A 21,762-nucleotide genomic window follows, 5' to 3' on the forward strand; every position below is an offset into this window, starting at 1 on the left:
ACATGGTTTCACCATCTGTCCGGAGTTCGGATGAAAAGGAATGTGAGCGTTTCAGTAGCGCCATAGGCAACGCAGCCACTTGAGCGCAGATGGATGAAGGATGTGCTCCTGAGCCTCGACAGGAAGCAATAAAAGGCAGCGTGACCCCAGTTATTACGAGAGCCAACGAAGGTGAAGCTACTGTACACTGTGGAACTAAAGGCCACATCTTTTTGGCCCTGTTGACATTCGAATATTTATAGAGGGCCTAATAGGTTGTAGATCACACGCTACTATACAAGACACATATGCAATAGTTTACTAGGTCTTTATTTGCACTTTGAAACAAGACTTTACTTTGCTCTGCCACTTATTCCCCAGTCACATTAGGCTGCGGTCATTTATATTCATAACCATTCATGTCTCTCATAATTACCTTATCTGGGGACTTTAATCTATATTCAGCAGGACACATAATGAGTTAATATTTGCTTCCATGAAGCACTTGGCAGATGCTCGTCCACACCATCCTACACTGGATAACATGTGCAGTAATATAAGTAATGGAGGTGTTTTATCCAGCAGGAATCGTGCTCGTCGCCCCTTGGAGCACATGTGACCACACTGTGCTTTATAGTTCATCACTCTGGCTGATAAATATCGCTTCTCTGGCGGCTGCTGGAGAAAGTGGATGAAACCTGTTTTTTTTTTTGTTTTTTTTTTCCCCAAAGCACAAAGTGTTTGTCCTATAAATACACCACTAAAGGTGCTGCATGAGACACAACGGGACAAACACAACCTTGCCACTAGTCCAATACTCAATAGCGCCTCATCCATCACGCCGCTTCCATGTTGTGCATGCATTGTCCTCAAAGAGGCCCGTGTTGTTCCGTCTGGGACTGGGCCAGACTGGGCTGTTCCACGAATAGAGACGTTTGAGTGGTTTGAGGACTTTCTGTGGGCGTGAGCTCACGTCACCGCTGTTGTCGCGGACCGAAGTCCGATTGAGCGAAGGGGAGAGGTCTGCACCCACAGCACAGTCACCTTTCAAGCCCATGTGGGCGATCGCGTGAAACACAAAAGCCAGACATTTGGCAGAATATCACAACAAGGTGTGAAATGTTTTGACATTTAAATAAACTAAGGCACAGCTGAAATAAATACAGCATGTCAACACTCCCCTTTGCTTGCACTTAAAGCGTGTAACATTTTGTCACAATATGAATTAATAATTACAACCTCTGTTTTTAGAGCATTCACACTATTACAATGAGATAATTACTGTATACAAAGTTGGAAGGAAAGATTTTCTTGACAGATTTTCATGTTTCAATGTAAAGTTCATTCTTATGCACTGTTTACATGTAATGTGTGTGAAAATAGAAATGAATGAACAGATGATTATTCCAAAAACATAAGTCACCATTAACAACCACTGTGTTTTTTGCAATATGTCCACATCCAGTGAAAAAGACGCTTATATATTCTGTTGAATAAGTAAAATGACCTCCGTAACAGGAAGTGAGTAAATCTTGGAGCGGTTTTTTACCTCCAGGGACTGCAGGTAGCCCTCCTGCGGGTCACACAGCAGCGAGGAGATGCGGTGATTGTTCCTCATGCATCGGACGTTGGTGTCTCTCCACAAGGGGAAGCTCTGACGGATGATGGTCATCCGCCCCAGGGAGGTGTGAACCAGCTCCATGACGTCCGCATCGCTCACCTCCTGAAAACAGGGGGAGAAGGCTCTCAAAGAGGAAACCATGGTGGTAAACCAGCGCGTAGACGGGATCCAGTGTTTCTGCGACCCTCTAAAAATATAAGCTAATGTATAATATGAATCTGTACAATATGAATCAGCAGCAACTAACTCACATTAGGTCAGATCATTTCTGTCCCACCACTGGTTTATTCAATAACCAGAATCAACAGTTATTGGGTCAAAAGACAAAATCTTATTTGCTAAAGTCTATTTTAAGTTTAAGATGTATTATAAAGGAGTTTGTTTACTTTTGATTCACATTAGACTGACAAATCAATGGACACCACAAATATACCCATCACAATAACAGTGCAGCTGACCTTTGGCCCCTTCGGTGTGGCGATACATGTGTGGAGGGTCCATGGAGATGCCTCCTGTGAAGGCTCGAATCAATATTCATGAGACACTGAGCTGCCCACTGGTCTCCAGAGCAGGACAATGGTCAATGCAGAGGCAGACAGTGGGTCTCCGGGGGAATATTGGGTTCATACGCTATCTGACAATAGGGCTGCGAGGTTACTGTCGGGTCAGAACTTAAGCGGCTCTGGGTTTATGAAATCCTTCACCACACAAACCCGAGTCCACGCTTTTGTTCTGTTTTCCTAATCAGACCTTTTGATCTGGCTCATTTGCATTAACCTCGGTGTTATTACGACTGGACTCAGAGCCGCAGCTTCTGTACTCTGTGCTTCTGCACAGTGGGGGTGGGGGTGGGGGGGTTCACCCCCATCTTACTTAGACGCGTTTGTACACACTTACTGTAGCGGTAGCTGTAAAACGCACCAACACAGACGCTCAGCGTGAAAACATGCTTTAGCAACTTGCACCGGACCGAAATACTGTACAAGCTGTTCACATCCTGCGGTGATTTGATGGAAATGTACCGGTTCTTACAGACGGACCCCAAAAAAACAGAAACAGCTGCTGCACAGACGTGATGGCGACGACAATACTTTCAGGCTTGTGCCTTTTAAACTGGCCTCTTCCTTTCATTCTGTATTCAGCCATCATCTGTACGTTGTCTTGTTTTGTACGTTTTAGTCAACAGCTCCTTCACGCTGCTTGAACAATTCAGGCTTAATTGCTGATAGTCTTTTTTTTTTTTGCATTTACTTTAAGTACAAAACCACCCTGTTAACAAACTGAACTAAGGATCCATGACTAAAACTCTTTTCAGAACATTTCAGCTTGTCGGACTTTATCATCTCGCTCTTTTTTTCGAACTCTTCGCAGTCAAGTCAGGTAGAACGTATGAATATTCACGAGTTGCCGTGACACATTAATCAGGCGAATTATGCTGCATGGTTCACGGAGCCAAACCCTCACGTCCAAGCTAATAACTTCCAGTGCCACCCGCTCCGAGCGCCCTGTCCCCATCACGGGTGACATTCCTGTCACAACCTGAGCCGGCGCCGGCGCTGACCGACGGGCCGCGGCTGACAAAACACGCACCTCTGAACCTGTACCTGAGCAAAAACACAGAGCAGACACATGTCGGGTTCCACTTGTGCAATAAATACTCAAACTTCACCTCTGAGACTGTAAAATAGACCTGAAGACCTCCTGGTATTGATTCTACTGCAGCCCTGACAAAGACTAGAGGAATGTCGTCTTGAAGGAATTTGAATTGTCAAATCATTACTCAAGCGAATGACATCATCAGTCCAGAGCAAAGCGTGTTGGAGGTACATGTAACCCACTCAAACCTCAGTGAACACAACGCGGCCGCGTCTCAATGGCAGCCTCGGACCAGCACGCATTAATCAAATCAAGTTCTGCTGACAGATAAATTATCCTCTTTGTGCTGCTCAGTCAATGTTATTAATCTTACAGTAGAAATAAATAAAAAAATGTATCGGTTATTATGACAGCGGCTTAATCAGAAGCTAAGGTTCTTCTTGAAGCTGCTGGCAACAACGAGAAACAGCGTGAGTCAGGTAGAGAAAAGTATCAATCATTCACATTTATGTCATCGTCTTAAAGCTAAAGACGCAGAATGTCTTTTTTAAATGTTAGGATGCACAGCCAGTGTATTGTTGGGAATAAAAAGCAATTAGGAAGAAAATAAAAGCGGACTGACATCCAGTTCTCAGGTAATAGAACCTAATGACTGTGTCCAAATGTCAAACCCGACATTACGAACATCAAATAGCAGAAGTTCAAAGCCTCGGCTCATTTGTGAGACTGCGATCGTGCAACGCGAATCCAACCCGAGAAGGCGAAACGCGGATCGATGCATGTAAACAAGCCACAGAACGCGGTGGGTTCAGACGGGCCAGCGAGCACGACCCGCCTCCACCACAGCCTCACGAGCGCCAGGTCCCGTCCGGCTCACGTGTTGCTCAGGATGGGGATGTTTTTCATTGTTGCAGCCTTAGATTCGTGGGCATGAGGTCTGTTACAGCGGCCAAAACAGTCATTAGAGCCAATCGGATCCTTTGACAAACGTCCCGTTCTGCGGCCACGTCTAACAAACAATAGGCCCTTTCTGCATTCAAAGGTCCTTGTCCCGATCCACCCATCTTTCCAGCCTCCGCTCTGGTGCGGTGGCGATTGCGTCAGCATTAAAGGGCACTTCCTTGATGGGCACTTACCCAAGACATCAGTCATAACGTGACGGTCCTCGGCGACGCCGCCTGTCACAGCCGGCGCAGGCACCTAATCCATCAAACACTCGGAGGTGTCACCCTCCCGCTTGTGAAGGGAGAACAACAACAACAAATCCTCCCCGGATGTGCCATCCATCCGCGTCCACCGGCCGCTGTCAGACACGGGCAGCGGCGTGCGCGCACTGCAGTGGGTGGTTCGGGCACACGCACACCTGGCTGTCATCCTGTCCCAGGCTCCTCACGTTACATTAAGTGGCGCACACAGCTCCTGTGTCCCTTTAACAACACACGCTTCCACCGGCTGATTCCTCCGAGGGTCAGGGGGAACAATCCTCTGGAGCCAAATACTCAGCGTCGAGGCACAATGGACGGATGCACAGCGTATGGGCTGGCAGTGTGTGACAGGGCCGCACAGAGAGACGGGATGTGTTTGTGTGAGCAGCCATGGGCTGAGCGGCAGCTGACCTCAGCTGGATGCACTGTATGAGGGGCGTGGGGGGAGCAAATCCATGCAAGCCAGGTAAACTCCACAGAGAAAAGCCCGAGCGGCCGGCAGGATCGAACCCGCGACCTTTTGCTGAGGCGGGGAGGGGTTGAGGCAAAGTGATGAATGAAAAGAGTGCAAAGCAGGGACGTATCAGGGAAGGTTTCATTTATTTACCTGACGCTTTACATCGACGTCTCTCACCAGGGACGTTACATCTGTTTTATTTGTCTGCATGCGTCTGTTTCAGCTTAGCGGTCACAATATACCACCACAAGCCTCATTAACCAGTGCTGCAAAGTCTCTGAAGCCTTCACAACATCATATAAATAAATTGAATGTTTTTTAAATAAATATATTTTAAATAGATTTTGTATCTAATCCATTATTATGACATAAAATTTATGCAGACAAAGGAAAACATTCCGACCTAATTGTTTTGTCAGCCACAAGTTCTGTGGTTATAATATAACTGACAGCTATTTTAGAGTCAATTAAATCAACACAAGCTAGAAAATAGAAAATATAGTCTATACAATGGAAGTAAAACGTGTTCGGCTGTAGCTTTTGTCTGTGTTACCTAAACAGGATCCTGTGTGAGAAACATCGAAACATTAATCACATTCTATAGATTATGAATCAATATGAGTCAGGTATTCAAGAGGTGCTTCTTCATTAAAATGCATAGCCATTGACGTGTGTGTATGTGTTAGACAAAGCTCTAATAGAAAGTATTAATATTTCAGGTAAATCAGCGGGAAGCATCCTTTCATTTAAGATCTATTCACCCAGTGCTTTTAGCGAATGGTCCAATCCCACGACTCCCTCTTATCTCCAGATCAGATCTGTATCCACGAAATAAACCCACTGTGTGGTTTTTACTGGTGCGTCCACTTTAGAGGAGCATCGGGTCAGCGTCAGCACACTAACATCATCGGTTGAAGAGAGGATGGTTATACAATGTCCTGAAAGGACCACGGTCCCTCAGACAGTGAAACAGGACCAGATGATGAGCTGCTGGTGGAACTAAACATGAAGGAGTGTGTTTATGCCTCTTGGCAGCGGACGGGACTGACGCCACCGTCTACATTCACTCAGGTGCGTTTGAGTGTGTTTGGCCTCACCTCGTTGGCGTAGACCCAGTGGCTGTCCTTGGATGCCAGGTTGGTTTCAACGGCCTGTGAAGATCAACAAAGACAGAGAGGAGGAGACACTTTATTACAGGAGCTGCGTGCGTTTCACCAGATCTCACTAGAAAAAGGCGGCAGAGTGCACCGTGTTTGTTGAAACCCGCGCAAGTTCACTTTTGCGAGAGTTTTCCGAGTCCCCACCTCATTATTAAGTTCCTATCTGTCACCAGACGACACTTTCCTTGCATCAATCTTGCTTAACGCCCCAATGTATGCGCTCTCCTGCAAATTGCTGTCATTAGTGTCCAAATTAATCCCTTTCACACTAACCAATGAAGACTAATCCCTCAACACATAACCAAGGGAGGCAGCTGCGTTTTCATTCAACAATCCCATGCTCATCAATAATAGCCAGCGCCGAAGACAGCAGCAGGAGCTGCCTATCGATCTTCTAACCTTGAAAGAGTCATAGCAAACTTTATTCTCACAGGTGAAATGTCTCAACCTGTTTAATGTGAATGTACTGTATGGTATATACACCCTCGATATTTGCAATTAAGATAATGCCTTGCTGGTCTTAAACAAAGTCTGACGCAGAGAAGCTTTGTTTGCCTTGAAGACGAACCCTGACATTTAAGAGAGATGACAGTCCCACGAACTGCATTGGAGGTCTGTCAGACGGCATGATGGTAGAGATGGAGTCGAGCGCTGTGGTGTGAGTTAGTTAATGTGCACCAGCTGGGGTGCAGTGCTTTGTCGGCGCCCTCGGCACGACTGACTCCATCACTTGAGGGGTTCACCACCAGTTCAGTGCACAGCTCAACGCTGACGAGAGCAGACGCCGGCAGGAGGCCTCGTTAGGCTAAACGCGGCGCGTGAGCCGGGCTGACGTTCCGGCGCCGAGCCGCAGACCAACGCGGCGGACGTGCCTGAAGCCCAGCCCTCCTGGCTCCACAGTGGATCGACCGCACCTTTTTTTTCCACCAACGATCTCCGCGGCGACGCTCAGCTTCACTGACTGACATCCACGTATATTGTACACAACACCCGCTGCTTGTTGCGTCGCTCGCCGTACGAGGCTCGATTGATTCGATTTTGACTTAAAAGCGGCCTTGATGCTCCGACGTCCCAGTGGAGGCAGCGGTGCTGAAGGTACTGTAGCTCCTCGTTAGCATTCAAACCGCGCAGCCGCTAAACCCAAAGCCCTCGCGTCTCAACACAACACCTGCATTATTTTACATTATCAGCCTTTTTCTCATCGCACAAAGTCCTGTTTCGCTTGAACTACGCAGCTGTTTACCCCTGCTTCAAATTTATCTCACCAAAGCCTAAAAATCCATTTAGGGCCTTAAATGTTATCGACATCCAGGCAGAGTCATTTTGGCTTTTGTGCGTTTTCTTGCCTCTCACCTCCTTCAATTCATGAGATGATGTAACAATTAAAGTCCAAAAGCAACGTGGTTTTTGGCGACGCAGGCACAGACAAGATCCTGGAGTGACATCAGTGTTGCCTGTACTTTATCAACACGCATCAGCCCGGCGACAGCCCGATCTCTGAAGAACCCCAGGCGTGTTCTCGTACAGGAGCGACGCCACAGAGGCAGCCTCCGATTTAAATCCACGACACCGGAAAAGGGACGGAGACGAGCTGCGGCTGGAGGGAAGTGAAGAAAAGGTTCGCAGATCTCAGATGACTGAGTGTGAAAAGAGAAGCTCAGCGTGAGCACGTTCAGGTGCCACCTGTAGTTTCCTCCCTCCTACTGTACCACACGTTTAAGGTTACTGTAGGAAAATGGGTTAAATCCCCGGTCGAGTTGAGGATTTTCCACGATTAATTGTGGCTGTAGTAATTAAGAAATAATTAGCTTAAAGTGCCGTCTATTACATTAACCTGCAGCTCTCATGAGCACGGAGACATTGTAAAATCACTTAAAGAGCCTGATTCATCGGTGGTGAATGAAACTACAGTAATGCTACAAGTTAAGCCAAACTGTAATTAAGTTGCTAATTAAAGTGATTGTGATAATTAGCCGCTTACTCTAAATATGAACCAGACTGTCGCTGCAGATTTAGCACCGGAGCGCGGGAAACTCGGCATCCGATCCAGTTTCTGTAATTGTCGGAATCTTCTAATTCGCTAACGCTTCAGAACTTGTAAAGAAGTCGCGAGGCAAATCCTCCCCCGTTTGAGATAATGTTCAAATTAAATTCAGTGCGCCTTAGAAACGAGGATCAACACTATCAGCATGTGCAAAGAGTAAACTCGTCTCAAAAGGAAACTATTTACTTCTTTCTTTTATTAGTGTGTTTGCTTCTGACTGAATTTGGGCTACGCGTGATTGGGTTTGTGTTAAAAAGCGAAAACTATGCCGAATGCGTGTGTGTAACGCTCTGTCTGTAGCCTATTACCAGAGTGTCTCCTAGGAGACTATTAAAGGTAATCTTTCCAATCACCAACCTACATGTGCAGTACTTTCACTCTAAAAGCGTGTTGCACTATATAACGTTATCAGCATGAGTTCAGAATTATCTAAAAGAGAAGCGTAAGCAGCATCAGACCAACGGGTCGAAGCTACAGTACATTCATGATCATTACATCTCTCTCTCTCTCTCTCTCTCTCTCTCTCTCTCTCTCTCTCTCATGCTCGCTAGATCACCGTGTGCCTTAAGTGACAACAGATTTCAGGTCAGGTCCTGCTGCTCAACAGCAAACGAAAGGTTGCCTTCCACCGAGTTTTAGTCTTCGCTTCTAATTGGAAGTGGGCGGAGGTTGAAAAGGTTTTGGTAGCTGTCACACCTTCAGTTTCCTTTTGATGCACAAAAAAATCACAAAGAAGCCAGGAAGGAGTAATGAGGTCTATCATAAAAGATTCACAACAGTCCCTCTGAGTCCAGCCTTCGCCACGTTGCTGTGGAAACACACCTTCAGACCACTTGATCCGCTCCATCGACACAGCATTGAGCACAAAGCTGCACCGTGCCCTCGGTGCGAACGGGCCAGCATCTCACACAGGCAATGATGCAAATATGCACATTCAGTCCATACGTACATGGGTTCACTTATAATTCATTACCATCTAAATGAAAGGCGCAACACCGGGGGGAAACGCCAGCCATTGTAGAGATCCGTGGGTCCTTGGAGATCATCTAGCACCTGAACGAATCTCCCCTGACCTTCCGCTGTCAGTTGTGCAGAGCAGGTGGTCCTCCCGAGAAGCCAGCACACGTGTGTCACATTAAAAACAAATCAGCACTCCCATCTGCCACTGTACTGAGGCTGCTAGCCTCTCTCTACGCCGAGCGAGCTTCCCCCATAGCCATGAGTAGAATAGCTAATGTCCCCACTAGGAAACTCCCCAGTTGGCACATTAGCCTCGTTATATGAACTATAATTAGAAGAACTTTAGATCTGTGCCTGTGGCTACTATACAGTGTCTGTATGCATTATTTAGTAAGGTGTATAAAAGTACACATACTGTAGTACAGCCCAGAAAACATGCTTTGCATTGCTAATGGAAGACTCCTAAACCAGCAGCTGCCTCCTCAAACGCCCCGTCACACACTGGTTCTGGATGTTGTCGTAGGCTGTGATGTCGGAAGGTGGAGTCTCTAACGTTAGAAGCAGCTGCGGAAGAGTATGAAGCGTCTGAAGCTTCGTGGCACCGGACTCAGCCTTAGCATGGATCCAACGCACCATAATACGCCTTAATAATTTATTTGCTGCAAATCTATTAAATATTCATTTGGATTATCCAAAGATTTGCCCGCTCTCCATCTCATTAGCTAAGACGTGATGGTTTTAGTTGAATATAATTCTGTTTTGTTTAACTCACAAAAGAATGTCAAGCCGTGGCCGATGGAGATGAAATACGGTTTATACAATTATACATTTAGAATCATACATTTTTCCACCATACAGTAGATGTTCACCATTTGAAATCCCAATCAGAAACGTATACATTCTTGCAGCGTCAGCATTTTAAGCGTGGAATATTGTAAACACGTTTCTCACTTCTCCAGTATAATCTGTAAACCAGACCTCAAAGGAGACTCCAGGAACAATATATGGTAGCAGAAGATGGATTACTTTGCATTTCTACGGGGTGCCCTTGACGAGGCACTAAACCCCTGCACCTGGGGGAAATTTATGTTGTGGATCTTTGATGATATTTCCAATTGAATTTTTATTGCACAGCTGATGGATGTAATAACCTGCGGTAATTAACAGAGAAGAAGCCGATTATTTTGTTCGTCTGTGGCTGCACTTACACCACGAGGTGAGGATGCAAACACGTTACTGCATGTTATTAGGTCTGAGACGGCCCAAAGACGCCGGTATCCAACAAACCAGGGATTTCACTCATATAAACGTGGCTAATGCCCGGAATCCAATGCCTGTACTCAATTCACTCAGCCATGAAGATCTGACCCATCTTGTTGTGTTGCCACATCCCACAGCATCCAGCTACGGCCTAAAAGATTCTTTAGAGGCGCTGGATCCAAAACAAAGTCAACAGAATTCTATTTAAGTGCCACTAAATAATGGATGACACCATCTGCTGACATTAGTCAAGTGATTTCAGGTGAGCAAAATACAATAACCGTTTCCATTGAAGCACTTTGCTCCATTCCAGGGCCATTAGCTTCAAATAATGAGCCACAGAACTTTGTAACACTGAACTTCACACCAGAAGCATCTCAAGAGAGGAGCCAAGTGACTTTTATTTGGAAACATATAAATAATTGAGTTGTCTCTTTAGTCAGTGCTGCATGCACGGCGGGGTGGGCAAACAGACAGACAGACAGACAGACAGACAGACAGACAGACAGACAGACAGACAGACAGACAGACAGACAGACAGACAGACAGACAGGCGGGCAGGCGGGCAGACAGGCAGACAGGCAGACAGGCAGGCAGGCAGGCAGACAGACAGACAGACAGACAGACAGACAGACAGACAGACAGACAGACAGGCAGACAGACAGGCACAGGCAGACAGACAGGCAAAAAGACAGACAGACAGACAGACAGACAAGCAGACAGGCAGACAGGCAGGCAGGCAGACAGGCAGACAGGCAGGCGGGCAGGCAGGCAGACAGGCAGGCAGGCAGGCAGACAGGCAGACAGGCAGGCGGGCAGGCGGGCAGACAGACAGACAAGCAGACAGGCAGGCAGGCAGGCAGACAGACAGACAGACAGGCAAAAAGACAGACAGACAGACAGACAGACAGACAGACAGACAGACAGACAGACAGACAGACAGACAGGCAGGCAGGCAGACAGACAGACAGACAGACAGACAGACAGACAGACAGACAGGCAGGCAGGCAGGCAGGCAGACAGCCGGGCAGACAGACAGGCGGGCAGTCAGGCAGGCAGGCAGGCAGACAGACAGGCAGACAGACAGGCGGGCAGACAGGCAGGCAGGCAGGCAGACAGACAGGCAGACAGACAGGCGGGCAGACAGGCAGGCTCCTTTCAAAGCAGCGCCGGCACAAACCTGCCACTTATCGCTGGTATTTTCCGATTTGATCAGAAGTTGGGATGCTTTCGCCTCCAAATTTTTCTGACTAATACAAAGAGCTGAAGCGCGATTTAAGCATATAAATAACCGACTAACTCACTGGAGGCCGAAGTCATACTTTATGCGGGTACATTTCACCATCTGCTGAAGTCTGCGAGGGTCCGGGCGAACTCTGTGGATCCACGCAGGCGGCCCAGCGCTTGAGTCAGCACCGCCTGTGTGCTGCACAGCCATGCGTCACACAACTACAGTGCACATATAGACTTTAGACTGTATGTAATTATAGACCTGTTAGCTTCACATATAGCTCATCTGCAGTACTGTACAGTATGTACACTGTTGGGCCTACTTCCAAGTCTTACTGTTGTGAAGATGTCACCATCATGTTTTCTTGTCTATATTCATTGCATATAATGCACCAACTTGTGCTTTTCCGCTTTCATTATCACAGTCATCTCCAAAGTCTGATGCGAACATACCTTAGTAAACACTATAATATAAACAGAAACATGTCCCCATCTACATCACACGCTGCCTTTAGTAGATACTACAAATAGCCAACTTCAAGACTTCTGGCTGAGATGCGGTGTGTGTGTGTGTGTGTGTGTGTGTGTGTGTGTGTGTGTGTGTGTGTGTGTGTGTGTGTGTGTGTGTGTGTGTGTGTGTGTGTTTATCACGGACGTATACGCATGTTTATATAGCGATGCCACACTGGGTCAACTAACCACGCAACACTTTGGATGTTTTGCAGCATTTCCTTCTGAATGCACGTCTTTCTTCTAGCGGGAAAGATTAGAGCCGTGCCTGTTTGTCCACGGCGAACGGGGAAAAAAAACACACTGGCATCAAAGAACAGTGCAGGCATATCATTTTCGAAATTGTAGCAAACGGGACATGCAATCGGCTGAACCATTAAAAGGAAAAGACAGCACAATAACCATAACACTGCATAAACACCACATGGATCTAGGTCGCTGGAAGCTTTCTGATACTAAAAAGCCAATTTTATGTAAATATTTCCTCAATAATGTCAACTATGGGCACAATGCATTTATTATCCTGCCTCAGCAAAGAGGCTTTCCCTGCCCACTGTGACCAGAGCAAAACATGTGAGCAGGGCTAAATAAAGAAAACATCCATATTCAGGAGGATGAACTCTAGTAGTATGAGAATAACAATAATAACATAGTACGTTTACAGACATGAGCCAGTCTTCAATAATGCAGTGATGCTGAGAGTAAAAAGGCAACAATGCAGCCGGAGAGGTCATAACAAATCACCAACAGGTACATCTACTACTAAGCCCTGACGCTTCGTCATTCACATAAATTACTGCAATATTCACATCTTCTGGGAAATGGGGGACATCTTGATGCTGGCGTGAGTTTCGGGTCAGGGTAAGTAGCACCAAAGTGGCTGATTAGGAACACGTAACCCAGATAAGTGGGAAGGGAAAAACGAGAAGATAAATAAATAAATAAATAAATAAATAAGTCTGAGGCGCATGAGTGGTAACAGTGGGAGGTTAGCTGGGCCAAAGATGAACATAATTCTCATCCTAATTATTTCAGCGCAGGGTGAGACACGTCTTCTCCGAACGCCGTGGGAAATAGAGGTGTTATGCTGTGGGAGTGTGAAGGCTTAAATTTGGAAAAAAAAGAGAGAGAGAGAAGGAGAAAATGCTAATTCCAAACAGCAGCGATGGCCAAGGAGGCTGAAGGATGGAGGGGAGGAGGCGGCGGCGCCAGCGGCACTCTGCCACGTACTGTACATCCGCGCACAAAGAAACATATTGTTCCACTAGTTCTCCGCTAGCGTTCGCCTAATGAGGGTTCTGTTTACAATAAGAGGCCGAGCCCAGGCTTTATTGACGCTCATTCACGGAGAACAATGCTCAGGGACCGAGCCTGAATGTGCAGCTGTGGCACAATGAGCGCGGCGAGAAAGTAAACATGCTCGACGTGTACCTGCGCTTGTGTTCCTCTGGAGACCACTGAGGTTCTATCGGTGCTGCGGGGAATCAAATTTGCCTCTGTGCTGGGTAGCGCCTACGCCGCTTTGGAGCTGGCACGGGCTTTTCAGTGCACCGGGGGAGCCCTTTAATTGCATCTGTCCTATCAGGATCAATGAATGTGTCTGTTTGGGGCAAACTGTCCTTTAATGGACCGCCGTGATTTTTGAGTGGCCGACCTCGGCTCGGCTCGGCTCACAAAATGCGGCTTGATGCTCTGCTACTGGAAATTCACCCGACTGGAGCCGGGGTGCGGCGGCGCCGGCGGAACGTGCTCTCCCATACAATGTCAGGAGCCCAAAAGACCCAAGCACATTTCTCAGCGTGCCAGACGGCAACAAAGGGGTCTGTAGGAGAGCGCACTGTGGATGTGCAGGGTGGGAGGAGAGGCCTCCCCCGAGCTCCGAGGGGGCGGAGTTGTGAGGGAAGATAGCGGGTGCATGATCAAAGCCTATATTTTGAAATCACTTACTTCTCCATTAGTTTGATTAATGGGGCCGGCTTCACAGTCAGACAGAGGCAAGGGCCTTGAAAAATGATGCAATTACTGCTTTTTGAATAGAGTGTTGAAAAGGCCTGTTTGAAAGAAGGATCTGGAGGAGATTCTACAGGGCTCCCCGGACAGCGGGCTACCTCCTCTTTACCCATCCATCCCCCGCCACGCGCCCCCAAGCCTCGGCTTCCAGCGCTGCCTCTCCAGGCCCGGTTCACGCACTCCGAACCGGAGAAGCTTAGAAATATCTCATTCAATTATGCAGATTTCCACACACACATCCAATAACAACAAATAAATAAATTAGTGGATTTAAAACATTACTTGAAGCTCTTGAGCGATAAGACATAGTAGAAAAGTGCTTTTGACAAAGACGCTTTAATTAAACGTTGTGTTGTGTTTAGTTATCTGTAAAATCTAGTTTAATTGAATGAAAATAATTAGACATTATACAAACAACAATGGGAGCTGCTACATCCTTTCACACATCATATGTTAAGTGTGTGGCTCTTTGGTAAATGGGAAGAAGAGAAGAAGATATCGTCCTAATATCGTGGGTGGATGAGCCAGTGCAGCTGTAAAATAATGAAACGGGTCGAATCCTGTGTGTTTGTGAGGAAAGAGACGCAAAATAGATCATTAGAAAATGTCGGGCACAGAGAGAAATGCTGTGAAGATTCACAGGAGGATCTCACAACATGAACCGCCGTGAACTTCTCAATGAGCCCATTGTTCGTCTGGAGCTTCTCTCGAGAGCCGGCGCGAAGGAGAGACTTGGTTCAAGTCGACTTGAACTCAATCACGAGTTCAATCACTGCACCAGCGAGATAGCGAGAGGAAGAGGCGAGGAGTAAAACGCAGGTAGGAGGTTGAAGAAGGAGGGTCACGTAAGGGAGAATCCATACTTGTCGAAATTGCCATAATACTGTGAATTGGATGCTTCGGCTGAATGCAGCTCTACTGGAAAGTGGAAAGGATAAGAACACCTTTACTTTGCTCGGCACTTTTTAAATGCCACCCAGTCAGCCAGCGGCTGCCGGGTAATTCTGCTACTGGATCTCTGTGGTAACGAATACATTTCTCTGTCAGGAGAGGTTTTTGGATTATTTACCAGGAAGTGCGAAGACCTCTAGACTCTTTAGTGTCCTGAGAAAAGGAATAGAGCCACATTCACGCAGTCAATAGCGGATGGACAGAAGAACGAAGGAAAGAGTTCACGCTGGTGATATTCAAAATATTTCATCTCTGAACTCCACTTAAATTGCGGATGATTGCTGGCACTTACATTCTTGCCAAAGAGTGAAATCAGAGCGGAAACTATTGCCCCAGAGCTCATTTACACATTAGCATTCGCGGTGATTTTGTCGAGTGCTTTTTAAATTTCCAGTTTCGCACCGGAATCGGCCGAAGGTTTCATTCGACGCAAAGCGGATCCGCTAATGTAACGGCGGCAGCAAACTCCCACAGGCCGGTGGGCAAAACTTTCCTCACAGCAGCGAACTGAAGCGCCTGTTGCATAAACAGCAGCGTCTGAGTGACAAGGATGATGAGGAATCTCCATCTCTATGCATACAGTATGAGGGAATCTATTCTTCTGTGTTCGAGTTTAACAATATGAAAACGTATCTACGAAAAAAACGACTTTTGCTTATTTGCCTTTTTTTTCATGGCTAAGTAATTAAAGATAAACAAACGAGCAGCAGATGCACCATCAAGCTGTTCTGATCGTTTCCTGAGCACAGACACTGACTAATACGGGAGAGCTGTACTAAAACGCAGCTTCAGAGAACAAGTGATGTTGCAGATATAATTTTGGAAATCTCTCCATGAATCGGAGCGCTGCCTTTTCCGCGAAGCGCCACCTGCGTCCCGGAGCCGCGTCCACACCTGCTCGGAATAAATCAGAAGCGGTACGTGGTCATTTCAAACGTGGGCGTTGACGGAGACCTGCGAGTGAGACATCAAAGAGCGGATGAATATGCATGCGCATATGTGCAACGCTAACTCATACAGCACCGGAGCAAATAAGGAAGAAGTCTCCACTAAAGCAGGTCGGACGCCAGCGGAAGCGCTCGTGTTTATGTTCCTTCCACCCGGCTGTACTTCATTTGAGCATTTTCTCCAGGGCTCCTGCTTCTGTGCTTCTTCCAATACATGACTTGTTTTCCAAGTGGTTGGCTTTGCAACCTTATTACCCTTATAGCCGTTACTGTATTTGAGTCCGCCTCTTGGGAATTGAACAATAATCCTGAGCCCACAGTAACAATTTCACAGAGTCAGAACTTCCTGACCAATATTGTGAGGTTTGGGTATAATTGCATCTCATATTAAGCTGCAGGGAGACGATATACAAGGTGTCGATTTAAGGTATATAGCAATTAAACAAAAATACAAAATGCAGCATGACAAATGCGTGAACAACAAAAGTGTAATTATTAGACATGAGTGCATGTAATACATCCAAACCACCTGAGCTCTGTTTACGGAAAGGAAGCGAATGCAACGCTGACACTTATGTAAAACTCTGGAGGTCACCAGATAAATGAGGCGGACTTCGCCCGCTGCCGTTCACCGCGTTAAGAGGTTTCCCTCCTAAGAAATAAAATTGCCCGAGAGGTTTACTGTTTCAATAATGCTAAGCATGACTCATAACCGCGGACATCCATCAAAGTTTATCACCCTCTGTCAAGACAATGCGTTTTGGGTGCTGCAGCTGAAACGCATAAACTGAGGAGAGCTTTTGTTTGATGAAGACAGTAATAAATATTTCCTTTACTGGCCGAGGAGACAACGAAGATACAGGACGGTGGTTCCTCACGTTATCACCAGCATCACGTTCGCCACAACCACCGTCGGCATCAGCAGCACCACCAGTAGCGAAGCTGCTTTGAATTAAACTGCAGCCGCCATATTTTAAAGTGAGGCTCCTATGATTGACTGATGTGAAAACATCACAGATTTTTTATTTTAATTCTCTAACTTTACTTATGAAACTTTTTTTCAGAAAGTAGCTGAAGCAGCTGATTCATATTTGCACAGTTAAAAACAATAAATCAACTGAAGAGCTTGCCAAGTAGACAAGAGTTTCACTTTTAATTCTACTGATTAGATATACAACAACTGCAGCTGATTAGTCCGTATATATATATATATATATATACACACACACACACACATACACACACACACACACACACACACACACACACACACACACACACACACACACACACTGTATTTTGCAATAAGACAATGAGAGGGGACATGAAAGGGGTCAGGTTATGGAGGAGAGCCAGGGCAGAAAGATAAAGTGCCCATGTAGGTAGAAACATGAAACTATTAAGATGTGGAAAATACAATGGGGGGAAAGAGGTTATGTTCTGTAGCAGGGACAGAGAGAGGAAAGAGACAGAGAGGGAGAGGAAGAGGGAAGAGAGGGCAGAGGAGGATAAGATGTAGGACAATGATAGATCGCTTTCTGGCAGGCTCAATTTGTCATGCTGTTATTGGGAGGAAAATGGAATGGAGGAGCAGCAGCGAGGGTCAGAGGGGGAGGACAGGGGTCCAGAGGTGGGATCTCTGAGCCGCGAGCGAGCAGCGCCGGCCGATGGCAAGCGAGATAAAACTCCACACATCTGTCACATCTGGCCCTCGGCAGACGATCACGGGGGTCGGGTGCCCTCGTGACTCTACCAGTGCCCCATTATGCACTAGCGAGCTATTAGGGTTCACCTTTTAAGATGGGAGATGCCCATGAGCTGTAATGGACACGCAGGATCAATGCACTGGAAACGTGCTTAGTTGGTTTCTAGTGTTACGGTGAGACACGGGCCGTTTTCTAGAGGCGCTTGATCAAATCAGAGGAAACAACTTCATCTTTCCCTCTGATTCATCCCTTCAGTCTGTTTCCATCAGATCACTTTGCTCAGAATTTAAAAAAAGCCGGCGGTACATTTGGAAATGTGCCACTGACGGGGCTTCGCTAGTGCAGCAACCCAGACGTGCGCTTCAGAGAGTCTCTCTGAAGTTGATTTTCATCCCGTACCCTTGGTAACCGTCTCACCCATCACATATTTAGGAAGCCATCTACCGATCCTTTCCAGCAGCGCATTTAGGAAACCTTGTAATAAATTGGTAAACACATCCACTAAAAACCCCGCGATGGCTTCGACCTTTAGTTCCAACCCTACGTGAACATTCGGCTAATATACAGCAACTCTCCAAACTGCAGCAAACACTGTAAGAAGATAAAATATTCATTTATAATACGGCTGATGCCACTTTTTCCACCAACTAAGGCCCATATTTGCTCTGTCAGTAAACATGATTAAACCCCCAGACTGCGCCCACAGTGCCGGTGACCTATATGCCGTCTGCTCGCTCACACTCTCCATTACATTTGCTAAGTACTTCTCTCCTCTAATGTGCTGCTTTGTTTGTTGCCTCCTTCAAACCCTCCTCGCCTCCCGCCCCCAACGACACCACTCAACCGGTGACACGCCGTGGCCTTCGTCGCGTCCTGCTCCCCCGGTCTAATTGAATCTTCTGGGTGGCGGCAAATATGTTTGTCTGCGCAAAAAAAAAAAAAAAATAGAAGAAGAAGAAGAGACAGATCTGACTGAGGAGCACTTTTGAAGCTTTTTAATTATACCTGCCCTCAGTCATTAGCGCTGAGGTGGAGACGGAGCCGGCGGTGATGGATCTGGGAGAGAGAGAGAGAGAGAGAGAGAGAGAGAGAGAGAGAGAGAGAGAGAGAGAGAGAGAGCTGTGATGAGGGTGCGCACGTGAGCATCCGCCTGTGTGTTCCTGTAGACGAGGGCTGTTTCGGTGCCAACGCCGTGCTCCTCTGAACCACCACACGCTCCCCGTGTCAGATTAATGAGTCATGCTGGGATAAACACTTCCAGGTCATTGCCAGGTGGAGTTTTTTTTTCCCCGATGGGAGCGGGAAAATTCCATGTGCCGCGAGACAACTGGATTGGACGCGGGAAGAATAAACGAGCGCAGCTAACCTTTAGTCCGGACAACAGGCGCTGCTCCGGGAAACTGGCAATTTATTTCAGAACCTTGAGCAGCAATCAAAAAAAAAAATCCCAAAAAAGTGCTGGCTCAAAGACAAAGACGTGTTTGTTGCTGTAGGTGGAAAGAGTTTCAGACTCTGTTGACAGCGACGTGCAGCCTGACGGATCGCTTAGAACAGAAACATGTCAGATTAAGGTTAAAGCCGCTATCCGCGCTGCCACGATTGTGCGCAGTCTATTATCAAAACACGCTTTAATGGTATTTGTCACCTTAACATTGAAACGTTGACGGACACTAATTTTTCTTCCACAGCGATTTCCACGCGTGACACTCTGACTTTGACAGAGCAGTTTTCCGGACGCAAATGGCACAAAGTGAGCGCTCACTGTCAGCAGTAATCTGCGCCTTTCAAATCGCTAGAGGAACGTGAGTGGCGCGTGTGCGACGCGTCCGCGAGCGAGGGTCCGCGCGCGCTCGCGGGCGGTCGTTTCCCGTGCCGCCCCGTGACAGCGCGTGGGCTCAGGTGGCGTTTTAAATCGGCGCGTGCGGCGGGTCTGACACCGAAACGCGATTCTCCGCTATTGGAGTTTGCGGTCACGCGTCACAAAGGCCGGTTTTTAATCAGCGGCTCACGGTCTCGAGCGCCGACGGGTAGATCTATTCATCCAGCACGACAGGTCCGTCTTTTATGCAAAGAAACACATCATTTAATGAAATAAATCATAGGAACCATTCATTTCATCATCAAGCTAAACGACCGAGCTCTGCATTTTTCTTCTATCTCTTTGAATTGGAATTTGCGGGTGAGCGACACATTTAATCTGAGGCTCGATGACACAAATATGCTCGTGCTCACATCGAGACAACTCTGACCCGAGATTCAGGTGAATCTGCTAAAGTTCGTAAGACGTGGTTAGTTTTAGCCGGAGGCATGTTTTCAAGGATAAAAAGTACCAGCACAATGAGGTCGGGTTGAATTTGCGGGGAAAACAAACCGCCGCTTCTTCCACCTGAATGAAAGCGAAACATTAAATAAACTGTGCAAAGGCTCATCTTTTTCGCATTAGCTGCACACTCCAAGTTACATTCAGCCGCTGTTTGTTGGGAGCCGCGCTCAACGAGTCTCTCAGCACTCATCTCTTTGTCTCTCCTCACGGCCGTCTCCTCCATTAGATTTCATCCATTAATGTTTCATACAGAGGTGCTTTATTATGTTGAAGAAGCCCCTTAGAGCTCCACGTGTCTTTCTCATCTTTGACCTTTCTTCCCGCATCCGTCTCCCCCCTTCTCCCCCCCTCCCTCCTTTTGTGCCTCTCTTTACCCTCCCGTCGCCCTGTGCCCCCCCCCCCCCCCCCCCCCTCCTCCCTCCCTTTTTGCCTCTCCTGCTGCCGTCGTCCTCCTCTCTTTACCCTCCCGTCGCCCTGTGCCCCCCCCCCCCTCCATCCATCAGCTGGCCTGCAGAGCTGGCATGTCAGCTGACACTATCTGTTTCCTCCCACATTAACACCTTCAGGAGCTCTATGTCCTGCAAGCACGCTGAGGAGATACAGTAGCAGGGGGAATATTTCATTTAAAGGCGGATACAGGCGACATCATCGGGCGCTGGAGGGTTGAAAAGCTGCCTTACAAATAGCAAGTCATCTCAACATGTATGTTATTACATAATAGCCTAAAGTGTTTTAATTGATGCTGATGAGAATGAAGGAGAAGCTCCCAAAGCCTGATCCGGAGGAGCCTCATTTTAGTGTCTTCAAGATGAATACAGCAGCTTGAAGGTCCATCGCTGAAGCAAGTGAAGGCAAGTGACAACCCACAAAGTGCGTCATGGTTTTTTTTAACAGTCAACGAATAATCTCCGCTGGCTAATAGAAGCCCGAGAGCTTCCCCGCGTTGTGACCCCCCAACGGGCGTGCGTGACTCTGCGACGGCTCGCTGTCACGGAGGGCGACAGGGAGGGGTCGGGTGTCAGGACCGAGGCGGAACCGGAGCTGACAGACGCCGCCTCCGCTCACGGCCGGGGCGCACGCGAGGCGACGCGGCGGCGGTGGCCTGGACGGCAGGAAACACGAGCCCGCGTTTTTAGCATACGGCGCCGACGCTGTCAATGACACATGAATCCTGTTGGGATCATGAGCAATGACTGCGGCCTGAGAGGAGACGGGGGAAGTGACAGAAAGCGTTACTCAGGGAAGGAGGGCATCGTCACAACGGGGGAACGTACTGTATCTGAGGCGCTCGTGTCCTTTAATCATAACCTTCGAATTACGAGGGATGAATTTGACGTGTTTTTATTAGTCCTCCTGACAAACCGCCGGCTGTCGGAAGAGCCCCGAGCCATTTTGCCATCTCATCATTTGACCTTGTTGAGGATTAGAAGACAGGGAAAGATTAGACTGTGTGAAAACAGGCCCATGGGCACGGGCCAGTAAGAAATCACCTTCTACGTACAGCGGGAACAAGAAAAAGCTCCGCTTGGCGTCATCCATTCTCAATGTGTGCACATGCAGATCTGTGGGTTTCTTTGTGTTCTCACTCGCATCCGTATCCTGTCACCCGTCAGAAATGGAAAACTGTGTTAAAAGTAATGACTTCCTGTCAATGATCACGTTCACGGGACTGGTTTAGTTTCAGCTCAAAACACTTTGATGCTTTTAAATCAGAGTCATTGTGTTTAAGTAAACACCAACGCTGGAACCACGACGCCGCTACAACGACAGCATTTGAACACACGTTCACGCATTTTGTCACTC

General features: G+C 47.3%; 1 protein-coding gene across 4 annotated transcripts in view; it reads right to left on the minus strand.

The window, feature by feature from the left end:
• The window catches only part of grid1a (glutamate receptor, ionotropic, delta 1a), a 132,534-nt gene that overhangs the window by 21,115 nt on the left and 89,657 nt on the right, over positions 1-21,762 (minus strand). For all 4 annotated transcript variants that reach the window (XM_029174823.3, XM_029174824.3, XM_029174825.3 and 1 more), the window contains 2 exons: positions 5,956-6,009; positions 1,529-1,702 (listed from right to left, as the gene is read on the minus strand). In XM_029174823.3, coding sequence (XP_029030656.1) covers positions 1,529-1,702; positions 5,956-6,009 — 228 coding nt within the window. The remainder of the gene's footprint in view (positions 1-1,528; positions 1,703-5,955; positions 6,010-21,762) is intronic.

The sequence above is a fragment of the Betta splendens genome, chromosome 15 (genome assembly GCF_900634795.4).
Source record: "Betta splendens chromosome 15, fBetSpl5.4, whole genome shotgun sequence".
NCBI classification, from domain to species: domain Eukaryota; kingdom Metazoa; phylum Chordata; class Actinopteri; order Anabantiformes; family Osphronemidae; genus Betta; species Betta splendens.